Here is a 24,699-nt window from a genome sequence, read left to right as displayed (position 1 = left end):
GTCATTGGATTTTCCTTTCAGAAACTGGTATTAAAAACAGAAAACGAGTGGTTATTTGATTTTCGTTTTAAAATACAAAAATGAAAATTGAAATACAAGGCGTTTTTCTTTTTCATGGTCAAAAGGGGATGAGCGAAATTTAAAAAATTATTCGATCTTTCATTTTCTATTTCATATAACTAAAAATAAAATCACTAGAAAACAGAAACGGAAAAAGGCCTGTTGTTTCATATTCTGAGACCGGATGTTGTCATTTACAGGACGGTGCTGTGTAGAAGAAACAGTAGGCTAGTAGACTGCGGTCAATCCAGCCGTGAGTCCGATCTCCGTGGTCAAATCAGCCGCACTTAAATTTAGAGTGTACAAGTATTCTCAGCATTATGGTAAATGCGGAGAAACAGCGTATTTACTTCCGGTTTTCAAAATAAAGGTATTTAGAGCCGTAAGCTATAATTAAAATATGTTACATTAAAGTGTTTCATGCGCCCCTGATGAATAAAAAAACACTTTATATCAAGTATCTTTACTGCACCAGTGTGGAGAAATGCCAAAATAAAAGCCTCATATTTATGCCTCCAGAGATTGCATATTTGACCATATTTGAGGTACTGTAAAAACATATTGCTCAGTGTTTCCTGGCTACTGATGGTGTATTTGACTTTTACACATATGAGACTACAAACATACTTAATATCAAGCATTTTTACTGTACCAATTTGGAGAAATTCAACAATAAAAGTCCATATTTGTACCTCCAAGTGGTATTTTCATATATTTGAGCTACTGTAAAAACATATTGCTCAATATTTCCTGGCTATGGGTGAAGCATTTTCATTATACTTCAATAATGCTGCAGTAATAATGACAAAATTTCACACAAATGTTTAATAACATCTTGATAATATAAACACTAAACACAAAATCCCTACACAATTCTAATTTGTTTACTTTTCACACAAAATGCAATGCCAGTCCACATTCTTCTTATTTTGCTGCTCTGCTGTGTCCATTTGTAGGTAAAAGGGAAAAATAATTAGTTTTAACTTCAAAACACCATTGTACCTACTGTCTCTTCCTCACATATTATTTTTTATATTATTCAGTGTGACAGCTGTTGCAGGTGGTTCCACATACAGTTTACATTTTTACAGTAGCTCAAATATAAGAAAATATGGAATCTGGAAGTATAAATATGGGACTTTTATTCTTCAATTTCTCCACATTGGTACAGTAAAAATGCTTGATATTAAGTATACTTGTAGTCTTAGATGTGTAGAAGTCAAATATATCTTCCATAGCCAGGAATTATTGAGCAAAGTGTTTTTACAGTAGCTCAAATATATGAAAATACCACTTGGAGATACAAATATGGACTTTTATTTTGGTATTTCTCCACACTGGTGCAGTAAAGATACTTGATATAAAGTGTTTTTTTATTCATCAGGGGCACACAACACTTTAATGTAACATATTTTAATTATAGCTTACGGCTCTAAATACCTTTATTTTGAAAACCGGAAGTAAATACGGCGTTTCTCCGCATTTACCATAATGCTGAGAATACTTGTACACTCTAAATTTAAGTGCGGCTGATTTGACCACGGAGATCGGACTCACAGCTGGATTGACCGCAGTCTACTAGCCTACTGTTTCTTCTACACAGCACGGTCCTGTTAATGACAACATCCGGTCTCAGAATATGAAACAACAGGCCTTTTTTCCGTTTCTGTTTTCTAGTGATTTTATTTTTTGTTATATGACATAGAAAATGAAAATCGAATCATTTTTAAAATTTCTCTCATCCCTTTTTGACCATGAAAAAGAAAAACGCCTTGTATTTCAATTTTCATTTTTGTATTTTAAAACGAAAATCAAATAACCACTCGTTTTCTGTTTTTTATTACCCCTTTCTGAAAGGAAAATCCAATGACCAAAACATACACGGACCAGACTCGTACTTCTTATTGTTAAGTTTGTTTTGTACTGTCTTGTTTTTTTAATGGAGGCAAAACAGCCTAGGGATATCAAAATTAACCAGCGTATTAGCGTATTGCCTGTAGCGTCTCGCCTTAAACAACATTTGATACGTCGGGACAATGCTTGCTGAAATAAATAACAGGAAAAGACTGTTGTCAACTGACATTCCCAAAGTCAACAGCGCCCCTTCGATAGCTCAGTTGGTAGAGCGGAGGACTGTAGCGTGTATTCCACTGTAATCCTTAGGTCGCTGGTTCGAATCCGGCTCGAAGGAGTTTCTTTTCTCGATGACTCAAGCAGCGCGAACGGTTGACCCACAGGGGCGCTGCTTGAGCGTTTCCAACCTCCCCACTAACAAAGCCACAGAAATCCATTCGTGGAGAACTCAGGGAAAGCTGCTACAATTGTTTAGGTCTTGCTTAAATTATCACCATTTATTGCTGATCATATGTCCTTACTGTATATTACTTTGGAGAAATGTTTCGATTGGATTTCACTGAATGTGATGTAATCTATTTACACTTCTATTTAATGAATCTGCTTGTTACTGTCACCAAATTGTATATTCACAAATCCAAATTCAACTTTTCACAGCTCACTGTCCCTATCAAACAATAAATTTCTCCTTTATCTGAATGTAAAATTTAAAAAAACTACATTTTAAGCTTTTTATTACAACTTTTAGTCCCCCTGCTGTGTTTGTCATTTTAGGCTGCATACACAAGATGTTTGAACTTGAATGATACCTGTTTCAATAACGTGGTGAAAACTTAAAAATAAAAGAGAAAAGAGAGATATTTTTTCTACAGAAACATCTGCTATATAGACTTTGCATTTGCATTTATATTTGGAATCTGTTTATATATGTCAGTCCCTTCTGAATGATCTTTATCTTCATCTACTATATTAACATGTGCCGTTGCTCTGTGAAGTGGTGATGACATCGCTAGTGCAAGATGGCAACATCCATATCTGGGATATTTTGGCATTTTCGTCTTTGTACAGTGGGAGGAAGCGGAGACGCAATGTCCATCTTTTATATGTCAATGGTTCCAGTGGGTACGTTCAGGGTGTCAGGGAATTTTTGGGTGTCCTAATACCACGACTGGTCATATTCTCCCTAGAATACAGATACAGATAAAGTAGAGAAATAATGTCTTATTTTGGAAGCCATGCACCCACTTGATGACAGTAAATCTTTAACTTTTTCTTTTCCTCCACACTAATTGTGTTATCTCTTTCAGTCAGAGGTCAGAACTCTCCCAACACTCCACCGCACCCTCCAACCCTCAATCATAAATCAGAATCAGAATGAGGAAACAACATAATATAATTTTATCCCACTGTAACTTCAGTTCATAGTTTAAGTTTTACAATTGAAACAAACAATAAATTAACATTTAACTGACCACCAGTGAAGGCGTAATCAGGCTCAGCTACAATATAGAATATGGCTGAGATGTTAACGCATGAAGAACTGACGAGATATTCCTCTTTTCTCCTCCTGTCTCCAAAACCACTGCTCCAAACTCCTTTCAAAAGCAATTTAAGTTTGAAACGTTTGACCGAGCTCGAGCTGGACACTTCAAAGAGGGTTGCAAAGTCTTCTTGATTTTAAAGCATACTAGAAACTTAGAAAATATACACAGTAGTCCAAAACTCAACATTTCATTCATTTCTGTAAAGAAAACTAAATGCAACTGTTTTTAAGTTTATATTACACTGTAAAATCAGATAAGTTCATTATACTAAAAAATGATTAAAACTCAAGTTCAAAAATCATTTTTCATCAAGTATCTGTAAATGACTTAATCTTAAACGATTAATTAAAATAAAAAAACAAATTTTCTCAGTTAAAATAACTTATCTCTTTACAGTGAATTATTCAATATCTAAACTTTGATGACCTGAAAACAAGATGTATTAGAACAATCACCCAGTATCAGACAGAGGATTTTATAAAAAGTTATCAGAAAAACCCATCTCTGACGAAGTATTCACAGGAAGTAATCTGAAAAAAATGTTAAAATTCCCCTAAACCTCTGGTTTTATGCAAACTTCCTGCAGTTGTTGTGTCCACTGTTTGGATTCATTGTGCATTAGTGTCAATTTATTCAGTGTTACATAAGGGCTCCCTTAAGCAAAAAGGTTAGTTACCACTGCTGTGGACTGCTGTAGAAACACCACCAATTCTAAAAGAGAAATTCATTCTTGCATTATCAAGTTCTACTGGAGGATTTGGATAACCTAAGATTGTTTTTTGCTAAGATCAGCAATAACTGGCCACTCCAGCCATTCCTAACTGCCTATACCAGGGGTTATTTCATGTGTCAATTGAAGTTTGACTTTTGTTTGCCTTTTGATATCCTCCTAGAGAGCACCTTTTCTTGATAAATAAATATAATTTTTTCCTGCAACTTCATCCATGCCAGAGTCGTGCATTTGGGTCCACCAATATTCAGATAGTCAGAGGTCGTGACACTTAATGGTAGGCCACTGGACAAAAGCAACCACATTGTTTTGTTATGACGCAAAAATGGTACTGGAATCCCAAGTTCCCCTAGTTGACTGACTTCCTGCTAGTGTCACTCTGCCAGCCACCTTAAATTATGAAAAACAATAAAAAATTTGAGATCCTACATATTTGAAGTGCATGTTTACCTCCTAAAATACAATATCATGAACCTTGATTTTTCATAACTAATTTGTTTTCCGTTTTCTGTCTGGCGGGCCAAATCAAACTTTATGGTGGGCCAGACTTATACCATAACTCTATGCGATAGGGTATCTGCTGTTATACAATACATATTAGTAAATATCTGACCTGTATTTCTTGGCATTCAAAGTTATTAAGTTAAGCTTATTTTAGATTTCTTATTACACCTCAGAAAGGATGAGAACAAAGATTTTATCTTCTTAAACCAACTTGAAGGAAAATTCATGGCCAAAGACAGACATGATGAATGAGTATGTTCTGAGAATATTCATCTTCAGCACCTCAGCACTCCCACAGACACACTGGCAAAGAAGACCATCTCTTTCCACAGTGACCCCGGGGCATTCAGATCATAAAGTAACATTCCCAGCATCCAGTAACCATTTACGTAGTCTTTAAAGAGTCTTTAAAGTCATAAATGGCTGTATACCCATACGAAACAGACAATAAAACATCATAATTATTGCGTAATAATAATTAAGTAGGAGTCCTGCTTCCCTGTTTGGGGCAGTGACATGAGGTGTTTCTATCGGATAATCTACTGGAGACATACAGGAATAATAAACAGACTTTAGACTTTCTTTATCCCACCCTGATCCTTCAGATGTGGACACAGTTACATATGTAACTACTGACGGGAAGGAATGACATGGCCTCACATGATAAGCTTTATTCAAGGACTGACCATTATGACGAAACAGTTTGGGAGAGCAGAACTAATGTTAATAACTCATCAATCACTTATTTGCGGAGTGTCATTTCAGTTTCAGCTTAAAGCTATACACTAAAAGCCTGTTGTGTCTGGTTAAGTATTTTCAACAAGTGAAAGAATCCTCGGCATGTGAGTGTTCAGCAGCAGAAGGACTCAACTGCGCAACCAGTCGAGGCAGACGGTTGTTTTCCTTGCGGCTGTCGCTAAGTTCTTACTCATGGTGGGAACTGTTGGGTCTCTGTAGATAATTTTATAATTGATACAATCTAGACCTACTCTATTTGAAAAGTGTCCTGAGATAACTTTTGTTATGAGTGGGTCGTTCCTTAGTCCGAAGGTTGTGGGTTCGATCCCCGGCTCCTGGTGCCACATGTCAAAGTATCCCTGAGCAAGATACTGAACCCCAAGTGTGTATGAATGTTAGTTTCTGTTTGATGGGCTTTGCCATCACTGAGTGAATGTGTGTGAAAGGGTGAATGTGGCACGTAGTGTAAAAGCGCTTTGAGTGGTCGGAGGACTAGAAAGGCGCTATACAAGTTCAGGTCGATTTCCCATTTATGATTTGGCGCTATACAAATAAAAGTGAATTGAATTGAAATTGAACTGAGGACTGTGGGATTGAACATAATGAACCTGAAGCTCGGTATGAGACGTGTTCACACACCTGTTTTGTGTGTCATTTTAGGAGAAGGAGGTATGGGAAAACTCATCAACCAGCTGCATTTGTATAACAGCCAATAGGAACGCCGTCTCTCTGAAATGATCTGTGATTGGCCAACGTCTCCCGTCAAGAGTTGGATTTTCCAAAGCCTGAAAACAGAGCCAAGAGGAGATGTAGAAGTCTAGTTTTCTTTGCGACTACTTGACAATTTCAATGACAATATTCTGAAAGGTTATTATGGACGTTTTGCCCGATGATGATACCTCAGCTCTAACAAATATCATTTCCAACTCACATGTCAAACATCTCTGCAATGCATTCATTTGGAAGGCACTTCTGTCCAAAGTCATTTCAGGAATAGATTACACTGATTTACAGAAGCTAGTGGAACAGTGACAGCAACTACAGCATGTACACAGTGATAGATACCACAATTAGAAGATTAAAATGTTAATGTATCAGTAAGATTGCTCCCATAATATCATGTATGGTAATATAAGACTGACAGGGACATATTCTTCCCATATGACTACACTGTAAAAGTGATGATGACATTTAAGCCAGATTATTTGTATTACAGCAGTGTTTGTCTGAATTTATAGCAAATTTCATTATTTTTGTGTAAAAAGTCAAAAACATTACAATTATGAAGAATTTATGTAAATTAAAGCTGTAAACGGTATTTTAATGAAAGGAAATTACTATATTTTTATGAGTTAGTTATCTTCTTACATATTTTTATAGTATTTTTTGGCGCCCCAGCTGCCGGAATAATAACGTATCTTTTTTAAACCATTAGCCTGATCTGAATCCACAACAACAAGAGAGTGGTTTTTGCACACTGTTTACGGGCTGTCAGGAAACAGATCAGAGTTCAGATCCTTATGTGCATGCTGCAATCACCTTTCCGCACACAGATGAGTCATTATCATCGGCACTTTCTGCCAGCCACACGCCCACATAGATGTGACCCGCTGTGGTTCAGGTGTGTATTTAAAGAGCAGGGTGGCCTCCCGTCATCACTGCATCACTCAGCTGAGACCTGAACAACATCACCTCACATTTACCTGACAGGTAAGACCCCTGCTGCAGTTCTCTTCTCTCAGTGGAGCTCCTGGTTCTGCTCTCTCTCTCTCTGTATGTTTATTGGTGGTTCTTCTTTCTCCACACAGAACAATCTGTTGATCATCACCATGAAGACTGTCCTGGTCCTCTCTGTTCTCCTCTGTGCTGCATTTGCAGGTCAGATTCAACATAGAACATTTAGACAGAACACACACACTATCATCCATGTGCTCATGAGTCAGCCAGCAAGCCTCTACCATGGTGTGGTGCTTGTGCACTCTGTTGTAAAGACACTATTGCACTGCTGTTACTGACGGTGCTGTGTTTCTCTCTGCAGCTCCAGTTGAAGAGCAAGAACAGACTAAAGGTCAGTACTGAAGTCCCTTTGCTTTCATTCACACACAGACAGATAGTCAGAGCTGTATCTATCTGACACCAACACTAATGTGATTCATCCACAGAAGCAGCAGTGGAAGCTCCGAAGGAACAGATGGGTGCTGCACCTGGTTAGTGTCCTCTTTACAGTGTGTTAGAACAACAGAACCAGGTTTTGGCTTCAATGAATTGATAAAGGAAGTTTAGGATGGCCAGTTCCTTGTTTTACGTTGTTTGGATTAATTCATATGAAAAACTAATTGAAGATAAATATGACGTGCAGTTGTGATTTACTGTACAGTCAAACACTCTCAACTAAAAAGAGGTCTGATGAAGCCATTTATGTTTCAGAGATGGAGGACAAGATGATGAAAGATGAGGAAATATTTGTGCCAGAAGATTCTGTCCTTGTTCCCAGAAACGGTAATCAGAAAGGACACATGTCACTCTTAACAATATTGCAGTATCTTATAATACATAGCTGCTATACCTGTACATTGTGTTGACTGTGTTTCTCTGTGTTTGTGCAGCACATGTGTTTGAGGAGGCAGCAGCACCTGAATGTAAGAGCCACATCACTATTTCTGTTCATTCATGATTATCAAGTGTTCAGTTGAAGTGAAGTCCATGCTGTCTCTCTTCTGTCTCTCTGTAGCCCGTTATAACTTCTGTCCTGACGGATGGTTCAGCCAGGGCTCTCGCTGCTTCAAGTTCATCAATAGTCCCATGTCCTGGTACAGTGCTGAGGTACTGTAACGTCTGTATCCTGTTATTATGAACATTCAGCCACAGTTAGCTTGTGAACATCTGATAGACTTTATTCGTTTAGTTAAGATACTTCAGAACTTACCATCGGTACATGATGAATGTGACATGTTCTACTACATGGATGGCTAAAGCCTCTGGATGGTGATGGTATCTGTTAGTAGGTCAGTCCATGATCTTTATGTTCACATAGAACATAAGGAACATTTTAAAAAGTTTAATAATCATTCTCTGTCCAACAGGAGCACTGCAACAGCCTGGGTGCCCACCTGGCCTCAGCCACCAACCCCAGAGAGTACAACTTCCTGCAGCAGCTCACACAAACAGCTGGTCAGAGCATCGCATGGCTGGGAGGCTTCAACCTGCAGGTCTGAATTTATGAAGTAAAACCACCTCAGTCAGTCCAGGTCTAGTCTTACACAAAGATGGAAATGAGAGCAAATGAAGAGACTAAGACAACACTTGCTCACACTCTTTGTCTCTCAGGGCCGCTGGATGTGGATTGACCGTGAAGGTTTCTATTACACCAACTGGTACTCGCCCTCCTCCTCCAGCAGCTACCCCTGCGTATACTTACGCATCTCCAGTAAGTCTGAGTTTGGCTGGACAGCTACGTCAGCTAAACCTTCACTATTATTTTCTACTGTCAGTTTCTCACAGAGGATATAATGTGAAACTATATTCATGTCATGGACAAGTTTTTATATGTTTGATAAGTGACGCAGTTCACAGTCAATCTTGACTTGTACTTTGCTGATTCACTCAATTCTCTGTGGAAAAAAGCAAATAAGGGTTTTAGCAGTTAACCCTATGGGATATGTGGAATCTAGTGTTAATGTTTTTCTTCCTCTTTTTCAATTTCAGATGGATGGGGTAACACCCAGTGTGGCTCTGCTTATCGCTTCATCTGCTCCAAGAACCCATTCAGCTGTTAACATACATGCTAAACATCTGGATGGATCAGCTGGTATTGTTTCTCTGTTTAAAAGCAGCTCATAAACTTCGTTGTGTGTCTTGCTGAATTATTGTATTTTCCATTGTGTATTTTTAAAAGGCTTTCATGAGTGTGAAGTGTTCAGTACCTTTGTTAGTGACTGTGTCAGTTGGCTCCTTTCCAAAATAAAGACTTGTGAGAATGGAACAGTGTGTGATCTTCCTTTAAGAGCTTGGTTGAAAAGTGGTTGTGGAAGTCCAGCTGTAGTCTGAAGAGTAACTTGAGTCATTACAGAGGGAAGAAACCTTCTTCTGAGTCTTTGGCTTGTATCAAAGCAGTTCAAATATTGTCCCACATATGAATGTCAGAATGCTTTGACGCATGGTTTGTGTGCTTTAAATGGTGTGATAAATCACAGAAAATAAAAAAACGCCTTGCAGCAGAATAAATAAAGTATGAAGGTTAGAAGTGGAAAAGGAGACTGAAGCGTTTCAACCTGTTCTTCCCCTGTAAGGTAAATAAGGAACCTATAGGGAATTATTCAGAGGAGGTGATGGTCTAACATATGCCTGTTTCACCCTGGGGGCTCCAATGAGAAACAATGATGACACGGAAGCAGAGTATTGTGTTCAAATGATTAAGGTTGAGTTCATGATATGGTTTCTGAAAACAAACTAAACATATAGCTAATAGTGTTATTAGTCATGCTATCAATAAAAATTGCTTTCAGTATATTCATTGCCAAGAGAATATCAAGAGATACAAATAAATAATGCACTTGACCAATGCAAAAGAATTGTGTGGTCAGTACTACCAAGAAAATGTAATAAATGGATTCTATAAACTAGCAAGAAGATACAGCAAAAGTATCTTTTGCGGATTTGATGGCAAGAAGGAAGCCAGCGCTGCAGGTTTTGCTTGCTAGTAGTCTCTGGCTAGGTGGAAAAAGATTGTCTTTAGCTGAGAATGGGAGAGAGTCAATCAGTAGGGAAAACATGTTGGCACTCCAGCAGTACAAATACTAAATAAAAAGCTACCAGCAGCTCACAGTCTTGCCGAACAAGAAAGAACAGAGGCAGAGTTCATCTTGCTGTTCCCAAAAAGTGCAATAGAGGCAAAGTGGAAGTCCAAGCAATATATATACCGTAAAACTTCCAACAAAAGCAGGGTCCCTAATAGACGCAGGTCTCTTTATAAAGCCCGGCGTGGCTACACATTTTGACAAATAAACGTAGGTCTCCAATAGAGGCGTGGTCTGGATTTTATAGAAATTATCTTGATGTATAAAACCTCTTAAAACCCACCAGGTCACCTGCTTGAGCAAGTTTTAAGTTGTTTTGATCTCCTATAGAAATATAAATGTTTAAACTCCTGTCAATATGTACATAATGCACATTGTGCAGATCAATTAGATTCTCCACAATTCAATCTTTCACTATATTTTACGAAAACTATCAACACCAAAGTATAGCGTTAATTCATTCTGAATTACCGGTAACATGGTAAACAAGAGAGATGGAAAAAAACCTCTGAAGCGATCATAATAATCATGTTAGTTGTCAAATTTGCTGAACAAAACTCAAGAGAAGCAGCAGTTAGTTTAGTTTAGTTTTGTGCTAAAGGAATTAAGGCCTGTCCCAAATAGAGGCCTGTCCCCAATAAAGGCAGGGGGAGTTCAGGGATTTAAGCAAATAAACGCCCGGGCTATTATTAGAAGTTTTACGGTATACACACATTACAAAAGAAATGGAAAGACACAAAAGGCCCTTGTTTGAAGCCAGTAAAAATACTCTTGGAGACCTATATGGACAACCCTGTTAATGTGATAGGAGCAGGACTTCTCAGGGTTAAATACAAGCATAAAAGTTAGATCTGCCCCTTGTGGTTAAAAGGAGCAGTGCGTCACATAAAGACAGACAAAAAACACTACAATAGCTTTTAAGAAAACATGAGAATGTATTCAAAGAGGAGTTGGGCAGCCTGAAAGGTATTAAAGCTACCATCGAATCTGTTCTATCAGATATGCTATGTGCATGAAAGTACACAAAGAAATAGGCAGACTGTTGAAAGAAGGCATAATCACACCTGTGTAATATGAAGAATCAACAGTGTTATTTGTAATTTGTTACTTCTAGGCTCGATTACTGCAATTCCTTATCATCAGGCCATGATCCTGATTGACTCCCATTGCTAATATTACTGATATTATTGTTATTATTATTATTATTATTATTATTATTATTACAGTTACTATTATTACTATTATCATTGCTCATTGTCCCCCATCGTTGTGGCTGTTGTCATCGTCGTCATCTTCTTCTTAATGTTCATCATCATCATCATCACCATCAGTCACTACTATTAGTGTAGTTGTTGCTACTGTTGTTGCTGTGCACCTCTGTCTTTGCCTCTGTCCCTGTCCTTCTGTCTTTGCCTCTGTCTGTCTTTCTGTCTCTCTGTCTCTCTGTCTCTCTCTCTCTCTTCTCTCTCTCTCTCTCACCCCAACTGGTCGAGACAGACAACCATCCACCTAGAGCCGGGGTCTGTCCGAGGTTTCTGCTTCTTAAAAGGAAGTTGTTCCTTGTCGCTGTCGCCAAGTGCTTGCTCATGGTGGGAACTGTTGGGTCTCTGTAAATCATTTTATAAGGTGTATGGTCTAGAACTGCTCTATTTAAAGCGTGTCCTGAGATAACTTTTGTTATAAATTGGCACTATACAAATGAAACTGAATTGAATTGAATGACATAAGGTCATGTGTCTTCATAAATGGAGCTCACACTCCCCGATGTACCATTAACAAACCATCCAATAAAGCATATTTCCTTATGATCTGACTTAAAATGGATCTTGCTTCCTTGACTGAGGCGGTGATAAGTGGCCTGTTTTGATCGATTTGTTATTTTACTGGAAGGTGACAGGGATAATAGGGAAGTGAAACACCATATCGGCTAAGTTTCCTTTTCAAGCCTTCCGTTTACTTATTAACAGCATCTTCATCAACTTTTACTGGAACTGTATTCTGATGATATCATTTACAGCCAAGTTCTTCAGTCTATGAGTGAAAGACAGCCAAACAACATTCCCAACCCACATTTAACCCACGCATTGTACCTGCAGATCCAAAGTCTGCCAGCATCTTTCTAATCAGTAACCTGGCATCATCCTGCACACCACGGAAGTTGTTTGTGAAAAGTGTTTACAAGCTGCATGGTCATAAATCAGAATACAGGTTAAATCTTCACTGTACTTCGCTTCTGATCAAAACCCCAATAAACAGAAAACAACCATCAGCATATTCAGGTGTGTATTTAAAGAGCAGGGCGGCCTACCGTCATCACTGCATCACTCAGCTGAGACCTGAACATCATCACCTCACATTTACCTGACAGGTAAGACCCCTGCTGCAGTTCTCTTCTCTCAGTGGAGCTCCTGGTTCTGCTCTCTCTCTCTCTGTATGTTTATTGGTGGTTCTTCTTTCTCCACACAGAACAATCTGTTGATCATCACCATGAAGACTGTCCTGGTCCTCTCTGTTCTCCTCTGTGCTGCATTTGCAGGTCAGATTCAACATAGAACATTTAGACAGAACACACACACTATCATCCATGTGCTCATGAGTCAGCCAGCAAGCCTCTACCATGGTGTGGTGCTTGTGCACTCTGTTGTAAAGACACTATTGCACTGCTGTTACTGACGGTGCTGTGTTTCTCTCTGCAGCTCCAGTTGAAGAGCAAGAACAGACTAAAGGTCAGTACTGAAGTCCCTTTGCTTTCATTCACACACAGACAGATAGTCAGAGCTGTATCTATCTGACACCAACACTAATGTGATTCATCCACAGAAGCAGCAGTGGAAGCTCCGAAGGAACAGATGGGTGCTGCACCTGGTTAGTGTCCTCTTTACAGTGTGTTAGAACAACAGAACCAGGTTTTGGCTTCAATGAATTGATAAAGGAAGTTTAGGATGGCCAGTTCCTTGTTTTACGTTGTTTGGATTAATTCATATGAATAACTAATTGAAGATAAATATGACGTGCAGTTGTGATTTACTGTACAGTCAAACACTCTCAACTAAAAAGAGGTCTGATGAAGCCATTTATGTTTCAGAGATGGAGGACAAGATGATGAAAGATGAGGAAATATTTGTGCCAGAAGATTCTGTCCTTGTTCCCAGAAACGGTAATCAGAAAGGACACATGTCACTCTTAACAATATTGCAGTATCTTATAATACATAGCTGCTATACCTGTACATTGTGTTGACTGTGTTTCTCTGTGTTTGTGCAGCACATGTGTTTGAGGAGGCAGCAGCACCTGAATGTAAGAGCCACATCACTATTTCTGTTCATTCATGATTATCAAGTGTTCAGTTGAAGTGAAGTCCATGCTGTCTCTCTTCTGTCTCTCTGTAGCCCGTTATAACTTCTGTCCTGACGGATGGTTCAGCCAGGGCTCTCGCTGCTTCAAGTTCATCAATAGTCCCATGTCCTGGTACAGTGCTGAGGTACTGTAACGTCTGTATCCTGTTATTATGAACATTCAGCCACAGTTAGCTTGTGAACATCTGATAGACTTTATTCGTTCAGTTAAGATACTTCAGAACTTACCATGGGTACATGATGAATGTGACATGTTCTACTACATGGATGGCTAAAGCCTCTGGATGGTGATGGTATCTGTTAGTAGGTCAGTCCATGATCTTTATGTTCACATAGAACATAAGGAACATTTTAAAAAGTTTAATAATCATTCTCTGTCCAACAGGAGCACTGCAACAGCCTGGGTGCCCACCTGGCCTCAGCCACCAACCCCAGAGAGTACAGCTTCCTGCAGCAGCTCACACAAACAGCTGGTCAGAGCATCGCATGGCTGGGAGGCTTCAACCTGCAGGTCTGAATTTATGAAGTAAAACCACCTCAGTCAAGCCCAGGACCTGGTCCAAAGGCGTCTAGACCAGATTCATATAAGAGCAAATAAAGAGACTAAGACAATTCTTCCTTACACTCTTTGTCTCTCAGGGCCGCTGGATGTGGATTGACCGTGAAGGTTTCTATTACACCAACTGGTATTGCCTGTACTCCACCAGTAGCAACTCCTGCCTCTACTTACGCACAGCCGGTAAGTAGTTTGTTTGTCAAAGCTCACAGTATTATATGTTTATGCTTTTACTAAATTGATTACACACGGTTTTTGGAGGCAGAGCTGCATTGGATTCAACAAATACTGATTTTGCAGACCAATGAATGGAATTTAGCTAAGACAATACATATTGTGTGTGTAGGGAATCATTTCTTGGTTATAGCACATGGTGTTATTGCCTTGACTAGTTTTAGGGCTGGGTGTCCTAAAACAGGACATTCATAGGCATGTAAATAGTGAAGTTAATCACACTGAAGGACATAACAATTTAGCTATAGCCACTTCAATTAAAATATTACTCAAGAATATAATGATGAATAAATGTTTCTCCATTTAGCAGATGGAGGCTAAAAGGCTCACTTTTACTAGCTAGCTATTTCAGCTAACTTTGTAGCTGCTGCTTCAGGTCCTGATGTTCCCTCCAAAGGAACAGACATTCATCTTCACTTTTTATGGGAGGAACACAAGTGGGTTGGGATTGGCACAGCATTGTAGTTGTAGCTAACATGTTAGATTAATAAAAAAACGAGCAATGTCGCTCATAAAGGTGCTGCTCAGTTGTTTTAAAAGTGGGTGAACATTAATATCAAGTCAAGTCAGTTTTATTTATATAGCCTAACACAATAAATCACACAGTATTTCAGTATTTCATGGCCTAGAACCAGGAAAGCTGTTATGCTAACTAGCTCACCTTCACTGCTATATCAGGGTAGGCCAGCTTTTAATCTGACAAAGAGGTCATTTTTTAGTCAACTTCCTAATATCAGGTTCCTCCTTTCTTCTATATTACAATTCACAGTGAACTTCACCCTGGTTTCAGTTAAAGTTTTGGTTTCTTTCAAATTTCAGGTGGCTGGGTCAACACCCCGTGTAGCACTTCCCATCGCTTCATCTGCTCTAAAAGTCCATTCAGTTGTTAACACGGTAACATCTGGGGTCTTGTGATGGATGGGCTGCCATACTTTGTTTGTCAACTTTGTTGTACAGTTTTACAAAATCCATATGTTCCATTGTGTATTCCTGATTATAAAGATGAAATCTCTATTATTATAGAAATGATCTCTCTTATTGTTTTGTCTTCTGTCTATAGATCAGTGTCAAATAAACTTGTGTAATAGCGTTTGTTGTTGCTTTTCAATAATAAAGACATAAAATGGGACCATGTGCGGTAAACGTTTTGTTGAAGAGAACTTGCTGAATAAGAAAAGCCAGAAGGAAAGAAAGGAGACTGATACTCCCTCTAAGAAAGAAAACAACAACAAATCTCCTCCAAGGTTTGTTTGTAGACTATAAAGTGAACAAATCACCCAACAAGTTTTTTTTGGATGAAATAAGGTGCATGTAAGTGTAACATGTTGATTCTGTTGTTGAACTGTATTGCATTATACTAAAAGGTGTTGTTGTACGGTCTTACTCTTGTAATTGTAATGTATTTACACACGCTTAACATAACTACTAGTACCTCCGACAATCGTGCCTGCAAATATTAATAGCAACTGTCCATTACAGATAATCGCAATAGCCCAGCTATGATCCAGCAGCACGAGTAAATACAGATTTATAGTCTACCTTTCTTTGATGTTAAATAACATGAAACTTAACGTGAAATTTGAGCAAAAGCAGAGTTATTTATACTCTGGATAGAGTAAAATCCCTTATATTTAACTCTCAGCTGACAAATAGACAAAAACTGAGTGTCAAAACCAAGTCTCTCTAAATCAAAACTGTAAGTGTCATTACAGTAACATTAACGCTGAACCTTTTACTCTGAACTCTGAACCTGGCTCTGACACTTCACCCTATCGTCACCCTATCACCCTATTGTCGCCGTACACACACGGACTGAACCCAGAGTCTCCTGGTCATGAAAATTACAGACTTTGCTTTTGACCATCCTTTTTAACTTGAAATTGTAAGTAAATGAGGTTTTGGTACTTTCTGTTAATGTTATGTTTTGAGATCGATACTGGCACCTGGTGAGCCACCAATACTGTATTCTGCTCCACTGTTGTAGCTAGTTGTACAACTAAAACTTTACATTTGGGGGCCAAGACAATAGCTATGATAAAACTTTGAGAGACCGCTTTCCTTTTGAGGAGTAAACTAAAGTAAGTAAGATTTCAGTAGCGTAAAATGTGCTTCGATTGTGGGCTGTTAGCATTAAGTTATCGCTTGCTTATACCAAATTGTGCTGAATAAGCAGCCCGATATAATCTGTACGATGAACACAAACTGAGTGCTCCAGTGGTGGTACAATATTAGCTTAGATCCCCCTGACATGGCACAGGGGTGGCTGTGGCTCAGAGGCAGAGCGGGTTGTCCACTAATCAGAACGTTGTCGGTTCGATCCTTGCCCCATGCAATCCAGAGGGAGAAAGAAAGACCAGCTCAAAAGCGGTGCACAGGTTTATACAGTCTCAACCTCCTAGCGTCAGAAATGACTACACTGAGCTCTGTCAAGCCCTGACAGAAGAGTTCTCTTCTCCTGCTGATGAGATCTCAGCAATAGTTGCAGCCTCCCTAATTAAACATTCCAGACATGAAAATCCCAGAGATTATAAGAAGACTGTAAGAATGCACCAGGTTTAGAAGACAACACCTTCTTTAAATCCTTGTTTTTGCGGAACATGCATCCATGTGTACGCACACACGTCGTACTCAGGACACAGCATGATAAACCCTCAATGCCAGACATTAGGAAGATAACACAGGTGGTTTGGGAAACTGTTGTCGCTTGGAAAACAAGCAACTCAACAAATGAACCAGCCAGCTTAAATGTTAAAGCGTCACACAAACCTAATGCCCCAAAATATAACTGTCATGAGGATGCCACTTGACTTGTAACTTAAATGAGACACAACATAGAGTGCTTGTCCACCTCAGCCACTTTTTACATACCATCTAGCTGGCAGGTGTCTGGGTTTGCTAATTAGTACAGATATTGGGTTGAAACATGATAAGGGAAATTGTATTATGTTTATGTTTGAGTTACATTAGCTCTAGAAGGAAGCCTAAGAAAATATTCCATTTGATTAATTTGTGTATTTCTCACCTCTCCTCTAGATTGCACTTGGCCTTCTTCTGATTTGGACCCAGGAACTGGAAAACCAGTCCCTGCCCAGGTGGACTCCTTTAATGGTCAGGTTCCTGGGGGAATGTGCCAAGTGTCCTATAGATGAGGGGGAGATTTAGGAGGCGTTTGGGAGATTGATTATTTTGAACAGTTGGGATCTATTTTACTCTCCTGATATGTGTAGTGAGTTATTTCTATTGTTGATCTATACCACTTAACTATTGGGTATTAGATTAATGAATGCTAAAGGTTAATTGTTTTCTTAATTGCTGCTTCCTGTGGTAGTAGGAGCTATAGCACATATAAGCAGAAGTTGAGGGTTCTCCAGGAGAGACTACTTTTGAGGATGTCGGTGAGCAGGCCACACAGTTTGTTGGCTGCCAGGGGCCCAAGCTTAAAAGGGGATATAGACCAGAGCATAGTTGAGGTTTTCTTTTTGATACCTCTAGATACCTTTTTCCTAAGTTGTTTTCATTTTTAGTTAGTTTGTTGTTTTCTTTGGTTTGGGCCGAGCTGATCCTCACTGTATTGGACTGACTGAACAGTTTCAGGGTCCCTTCCTTCCTGCCTTCGCCGCTCGAGCAATCTTACAATCACCCTCACAACAGCTCGATGGGAGGTGACAAACTGCAGTATAAGGACACCCAGCGCAACCACCGGGTCCACCAATTGTGTCGAGATAGGCATTCTCAAAGTAGAAGCTGTTGAAAGCCATACTCAGATGTGAACCCCAAACATTATGATCAGAGAGTGGACTTTTCAGATTATGACTCAACATCTCTGATCGCAGTTCAGAACATGGTCATATTCAGTCAGACATTGACTCTGAATGTGACTCTGCCTCTGGCTACCAGGAGTGTTACAGCCCTGTGCCACAAATTAAAAAAAACTTAAGGCATAAGAACAAAAGAGCTTGCTGACGGTCGTGACGACACAGTCCGGACACAGTCTGGGCCCCGGTGCAGCTGCACCGGTTGCACGTCGATATTTATGCCAGTGGTCCATCCCTGTACTGACAGTAAGCTAACCCAGCGTAGCTTAATTTTTCATGCAGTTCTATAGGCAAACATAAAATTGTTAGTAACCACAATAAACTCATTACAGTATTCTTACCCTCAGTAATAGTCAGACAACCTATTATTAGCTGAAAAACAAACCAAATTTGGATTTGACACACTGTTTGCAAATACACCTGGATCAACTCCTTGGTGGTATTTTGATAAGATCACTAATGCAAACACTAGCTTAGGACACATTCATTATATACAGTATACATACAGTCATATACATGTCCTTATCCATTAACCACAGAGTAACTGAGAAACACTGGTTATGTATGTTAGCCATAGTAATGTTCTTGTCATGTTTATCTGGTTTTTTTTTGTAACTTGTTTACTGTTCTTGCGTAGCCAAGATAGATAGAGTTATCAATGAACTGCCCAGTTGTTACTGGATCATTCCACGAATGCGGTACGGCATGCGGCCAAAATGTATGACTTTCTGAACACCCCATAACTTACTACATATTCAACTTCCAGAAAAATATAAATTCCCATCTCAGGCATCAAATCTCTACTGTTATTGGTCCTTATTTTATGGTGTGGGCAATATTAGTCTTCAACCCCTTTACAGACACTAATGGAAGTATCTGAATATGATTATAAAATGTATTTGTAATGAAATTATAATTTGTCTATTAATCAGATGTCCCTCACACTAATTCAATAATTGCAAATATAAAAATTACATAAAATCTCACACTTTTTCTCCATGAAAACTGAAATGGGCACATTTTGTGACAGTGACATCCTCAATTTTGATCAAAGATGTAAATTCAGAATTTGAACTAAAATGTATATTCTTATGTTTCCTCCTTCATACAGATTTCAACAAATATTTAATTACTTTTTCATAAACATATTTAAAATAGTTTATTAAAATGATGTAGTAGGGTAACAGGGTTGAAGAGGGTAATGGGGTTGAAGGGACAAATATAACTCCCAATATAACAGTGCCTTTCTAGTCTTCCGACCACTCAAAGCGCTTTTACACTACATGGCACATTCACCCTTTCACACACATTCACTCAGCGATGGTGAAGTCCATCGAACAGAAACTAATCATCCATACACATTCACACAATTCACAATAGATATACATTGTAACTGAAGTTTTGAATTTTAATAACCAAACTACAGGAAAGTATAACAGTAACAGTGTGTGTGTGTGTGTGTGTGTGTGTGTGTGTGTGTGTGTGTGTGTGTGTGTGTGTGTCTGTCTGTCTGTCTGTTTGCATGCAGAGACAAGCCTCTGGCCTAACAAAAGTTACAAGGCCTCAGAGAGAGGTTTACTAAAACACACCTTGTGTCTGTGCACATGCACTTAACCTTGTGAACTGACCAAACATATCAAACAGTAAACGATGGGTGGGACAGTCCTCCTGTCTTTCCTGCCTCTATTCTTTTCTCATCCTTTACTCTCATTGTTTCCTTCTTCCTCCTCCTTTGTGTGCCTTCATTTCAATATTCATTTCTTCTTATCACCTTTCATCCTCTGTACTTTCCTTTAATTTCCTTTTGTCACCCATCCTTTGACTTAATCACCCTCCTCATGCCTCCTCTCCCTTGTTTCCTTCCCTCTTCTCTCCCCTTGTTCTCCTTCCACTCCTCTTTTGTCTTCTCCTCTCCTCTCCTCCTGTCTTGTCAAGGTGCATCTTCCTTATTTGCATTTATCCTGAAAGTCTGGCACACACCTCATTCAAGATCTCTACATGGTGCTTTGTCACAGGCTGTGGGGGTGGAATGATTTTAAGGACATCACTGTAAATGATTCTTATGAAGGTCTGTTAAAATAACCACTTTCTCCATGCTTTTATTTTGATAGTGTCTTTTGTTGTCATGGGTCTTTTATTTTGACGCAGGAAGTTTGAATTGCACAGTAGGTAACTTGACATCACACGGAAAGGTCAGAGAGTTCATGTGATGAAGGAAGGAAACCAGGTTACAGGGTTGCTCTGCAAGATAAACGATTTGTAGTAATTAATAAGCGCCTAGCTGGAATGGGAACAAGGTATTGTGTGTTTTAATTTGTTTTATGACTTTATTTTAGTTAAAATGTGTTTAAATGTGTTGTTGCTGTACAGCCATGCAAATGTTAGCTTCAGGTAATAATTGTATATGTGTAAGAGCTAATTTATGTTATTTATCTGTCCTGTCTTACGGTGTTTATGAAGAAAGGTGTGAAGGAAAGAATATTTATGCTCAAAATAAGGCTGACGGCTGAACATAAATAAAGTTTTTTTTTTTTTTTTTTTTCTTAAAACTTTTTTTTTTTACTTTCCTTTTTCCCTTCTTTCCAAAAGGGGGGGGGTAGTCCATCGAAAAAAAACAAACATTAAAACACACCCCCCCCCCGCCGGGGGGCGGGGGGAGTTTTGGGGTGTTTTTTTTTTTTCTGGGGGATTTTTGGGGGGGGGGCCACCAGGGGGGGGGGGCACCCCCCCCCCTTTTGTTTGGGGGAGGGCCTGCTCTGCCCCTGAGCCCCAGCCGCCCCAGGCTTCTGAAACATCTGTAAGCTTCACCATTGTCTGGCTGGGGTTCGCTACAGTAAGAGCTTGACCCACATCGATTTGACGACTTGTTGCCTCCATGACGGGCCACGACGGAGGGTCTTCACTGCATGCCTGCTGCTGCTGCTACATCACCCCATGCTGTTCACATGGATTCATCGAGCAGCACATGTTCCTGCATATCAACGCATGATCCACTACGGCAATCCAGGCAGCGGTCTCGTGGATTCGGTGCAATGGTCAAGTACAGTTACATTCATTGACGCAGAACTATGAGTATTACCCCATATTATACGGTCTACGGTACTGCCAATAAGGTGAGCAACACATGAACAGCTTCTTAAACTGAACCATATATAGTTACTCTAGATGGCATTACCTTGGCCTCTAGCACCACTGTCAGGAATCTTGGAGTTATCTTTGATCAGGATTTGTCATTTAACTCCCACATGAAGCAGACCTCTAGGACTGCCTTCTTTCATTTACGTAATATTAGAAAAATTAGACACATACTATCACAGACAGATGCAGAATAACTAATCCATGCATTTGTTACTTCAAGGCTGGATTACTGCAACTCTTTATTATCAGGTTGCCCCAATAAGTCCATTAAAACGCTCCAATTAATTCAGAACGCTGCAGCACGAGTACTGACAGGAACTAGAAAAAGAGATCACATCTCTCCTGTACTAGCTTCTCTGCATTGGCTCCCTGTAAAATATAGAATATAATTTAAAATCCTCCTCCTCACCTATAAAGCTCTTCATGGTCAGGCCCCTTCATATCTTAAAGAGCTCATAGTACCCTATTACCCCTCCCTGAATGCTGGGCTACTTGTGGTTCCTATAGTCTCTAAAAGTAGAATAGGAGCCAGAGCCTTCAGTTACCAAGCTCCTCTCCTGTGGAACCAGCTTCCAGTTGTGGTTCGGGAGGCAGACACCATCACCACATTCAAGAGTAGGCTTAAGACATTCCTCTTTGATAAAGCTTATAGTTAGGGCTGGATCAGGTGAGTCCTGAACCATCCCTTAGTTATGCTGCTATAGGCCTAGACTATCGGGGGATTTCCCATGGTGCACTGAGCTCCTCTCTTCCTCTCTCTTTCTGCCCTCATTCATGTCCCATTAATGCATGTTACTAACTTCACTTCTTCCCCGGAGTTCTTGTGCTTTCTCGTCTCACAGGTTCTTATCGATCCTGGTGGAGGCTCCTGCCATGGTCCTGCTAGATTGCCATTGCCAATACTGTTGTTGCTGTGCACCTGTCTGTCTGTCTGTCTGTCTGTCTCTCTCTCTCTCTCTCTCTCTCTCTCTCTCTGGCTCTCTCTCTTTCTCTCACCCCAACTGGTCGAGACAGACGACCACCCACCTAGAGCCGAAGGATCTGTCCTAGGTTTCTGCCTTTTAACAGGCAGTTTTTCCTTGCCCTTGTCGCCAAGTGCTTGCTCATGGTGGTACTGTTGGGTCTCTGTAAATAATGTAATAAAGAGTTCGGTCTAGACCTACTCTATTTGAAAAGTGTCCTGAGATAACTTCTGTTATGAATTGGCGCTATACAAATAAAATTGAATTGAATTGAATTGAACCAGGGAATATTTAATACTCACCTGCTCATCTACAACAAAGGCAGAACTGTTTATACGTTTTATACACACGGACACATTCATGTGGACTCTATAATTAAGGACATTTCACATTTTTTGAACTCTACATTTCATGCTGTCTGAAAATTGTGTTTATCATGGTACTTACCTGAACGTTTACAGTTATTTGAGTGTCTGCACATTAATGTAACTGTGCTAGTTATTTTTGTGCTGAGCTTCTGATATTCTATGTTTATGCTGCTTATTGAAAGAGTTTGATCGTATCTGCTTAGGGGCTTTCTTCTGGCTTAATAATTCTGAGTTTTGAGTTGATAATGTCAAAGTCAGGTTACGTCCTCGACGCTCTGAACGTGCACGGAAATCTACAGAGAAGATTTGTGCACTACAAGTGGAGGAGGCCAAGAAAAGGGAGAAAAGGCTGCTCTCCATGTACGAGCAATGGAAACTCAGCATACGCAAAGCAAGAGATCAACTGAAGTCCTACATGCCAGATGGTGAGCTCTGGCCTCTCATTGAAGAACTTAAGAAAAGTAAGGAAGACATAATGAACATGTATTTTGAAATGCGAGATCTCGCCACACCTTCCACTGATGTCAGACGACGAGTCGATACCTGTGAATCAGTCACCACAGAAATCATTATCATTGCCCACAACAGAGCAATAGATGATGAAGTTGAGTTTAATGAGGAGCAAGAAAGACACCACCTTCATGAACTGCTCCACCGTGACTATGCAAAGTCTGTCTTTGGATCCGCTGCGTCATTGACAAGTCACAGCAAGTCTGACCATCACTCCATGACTTTGTCTATGGCGGCCAAGCGTGCGGATGCAGCAGCAGAACTAGCAGTGAAGGAAACCAATTATGAGATGATGGTAGCCAAAGAAAGACAAAGGGAAGTGATTCGAGAGTTATAGGAACAACAGAGGATAGCTCTAGAGGCACAAAAGCACAAGTTGGAGCGATTGCAGGCAGAGAAGGAAGTGCGAGCAGCTAAGGCCAAGCTGAAGGTGTATAATAAAGAGACAGAACATGAAGCTGCTGACTGCATCAACATTGAAAAGGATAAGGAAGCAAAGAACATGCCTGTAACTGCCGTCCCGCTATCCCATGTTGCAACACCCTCTCATAAAGACGTTTCCTCTCTTGCTCAGGTCTTTCAAGACAGCATAGCCTTGAATAGACTCCCTGTTCCAGAGCCATTCGTCTTCGATGGTGATCCAATACGATTCACTGAATGGAAGTCAGCGTTTTCCTCGCTCATTGACCAAAGAGCTATTACTCCAGCTGAAAAACTTTGAAGCCTACCAGGATGCCTGGAACAAGCTCACTCGACGCTTTGGCCAGCCATTTGCCATTCAGAGAGCATTCAGAGAGAAGCTCACCAATTGGCCAAGGATACAACCTAAAGATGCAGAGGGACTCAGAAACTTCTCTGATTTTCTGAATGCCTGTCAAGATGCCATGCCTCATGTCAAGGGTCTCGACATATTAAGCGACTGCGAGGAGAACCAGAAGCTTGTCCATAAACTACCAGACTGGGCAGCTTCACGCTGGAACCGACAAGTCACACAAAGCCTGAACGATAGGCAAGAATTCCCAAGTTTCAAGGACTTTGCAATATATGTGTCAACTGAAGCTGAGATTGCCTGCAATCCAATTACGTCTCTTTACGCTCTTCGCTCATCAGACTCTAACGCTGAGAAGAGAAATCTCAGAGACACAAAGAGAAACAAGGCCAGTGTTTTCACCACTCAAGCAGCTACAGACATCATGAACAAAGGGTCAGAGCAGAGAAAGGTTAAGACTCCATGTATTCTTTGTCAAGATAATAGACACCAGCTTCATGCGTGTCCCAAGTTTACAGAGATGTTGATGTTGGTAGAGCGACGTAACTATGTAAAGGAGAAGAAACTCTGCTATGGATGCCTAAAATTCGGCCACAGCGCAAAAGACGTCATCGTCACTTCTGCGACAACTGTAAAGGAAAACATCCGACAGTCCTCCACAATTACAACTATGGGAAGGAAAAGTCTTCATCCGAAGCAGGGACAAATCAAAGGGCTGCTGCAACGTCGCTCAGTGTTGCAGGCGAAGGCTCATCCTACACATCG

The 24,699-nt window shown here is 40.0% G+C and overlaps 3 protein-coding genes and 1 non-coding gene across 4 annotated transcripts in view; all 4 read left to right on the top strand.

Annotated features, from left to right (window-relative positions):
* The window catches only part of LOC127355362 (uncharacterized), a 126,389-nt gene extending 114,839 nt beyond the window's left edge, over nucleotides 1-11,550 (top strand). The window contains exon 7 of the mRNA XM_051386174.1: nucleotides 11,535-11,550. The gene's annotated coding sequence lies outside the window, so the exon portion shown is untranslated. The remainder of the gene's footprint in view (nucleotides 1-11,534) is intronic.
* trnay-gua (transfer RNA tyrosine (anticodon GUA)) lies at nucleotides 2,163-2,251 on the top strand. Its single transcript is given in 2 exon segments — nucleotides 2,163-2,199; nucleotides 2,216-2,251. It is a non-coding gene; the product is annotated as a tRNA-Tyr (tRNA).
* Nucleotides 7,024-9,412, top strand: LOC127355370 (ladderlectin-like). Its single transcript, XM_051386184.1, has 10 exons — nucleotides 7,024-7,140; nucleotides 7,239-7,308; nucleotides 7,469-7,498; nucleotides 7,593-7,637; nucleotides 7,858-7,929; nucleotides 8,037-8,069; nucleotides 8,162-8,253; nucleotides 8,514-8,639; nucleotides 8,758-8,857; nucleotides 9,136-9,412. The coding sequence occupies exons 2-10, from the start codon at nucleotides 7,260-7,262 to the stop codon at nucleotides 9,204-9,206; spliced, it is 618 nt and encodes a 205-aa protein (XP_051242144.1). The 5' UTR covers nucleotides 7,024-7,140; nucleotides 7,239-7,259; the 3' UTR covers nucleotides 9,207-9,412.
* Nucleotides 11,551-12,482: 932 nt separating the features above from the next.
* On the top strand, nucleotides 12,483-15,501 carry LOC127355371 (galactose-specific lectin nattectin-like). Its single transcript, XM_051386185.1, has 10 exons — nucleotides 12,483-12,594; nucleotides 12,693-12,762; nucleotides 12,923-12,952; nucleotides 13,047-13,091; nucleotides 13,312-13,383; nucleotides 13,491-13,523; nucleotides 13,616-13,707; nucleotides 13,968-14,093; nucleotides 14,222-14,321; nucleotides 15,192-15,501. The coding sequence occupies exons 2-10, from the start codon at nucleotides 12,714-12,716 to the stop codon at nucleotides 15,260-15,262; spliced, it is 618 nt and encodes a 205-aa protein (XP_051242145.1). The 5' UTR covers nucleotides 12,483-12,594; nucleotides 12,693-12,713; the 3' UTR covers nucleotides 15,263-15,501.
* The last annotated feature ends 9,198 nt before the right edge of the window (nucleotides 15,502-24,699 follow it).

This window comes from Dicentrarchus labrax, unplaced genomic scaffold, assembly GCF_905237075.1.
Source record: "Dicentrarchus labrax unplaced genomic scaffold, dlabrax2021, whole genome shotgun sequence".
NCBI lineage: Eukaryota > Metazoa > Chordata > Actinopteri > Moronidae > Dicentrarchus > Dicentrarchus labrax.
This window is presented reverse-complemented; position numbering and strand designations above follow the sequence as displayed.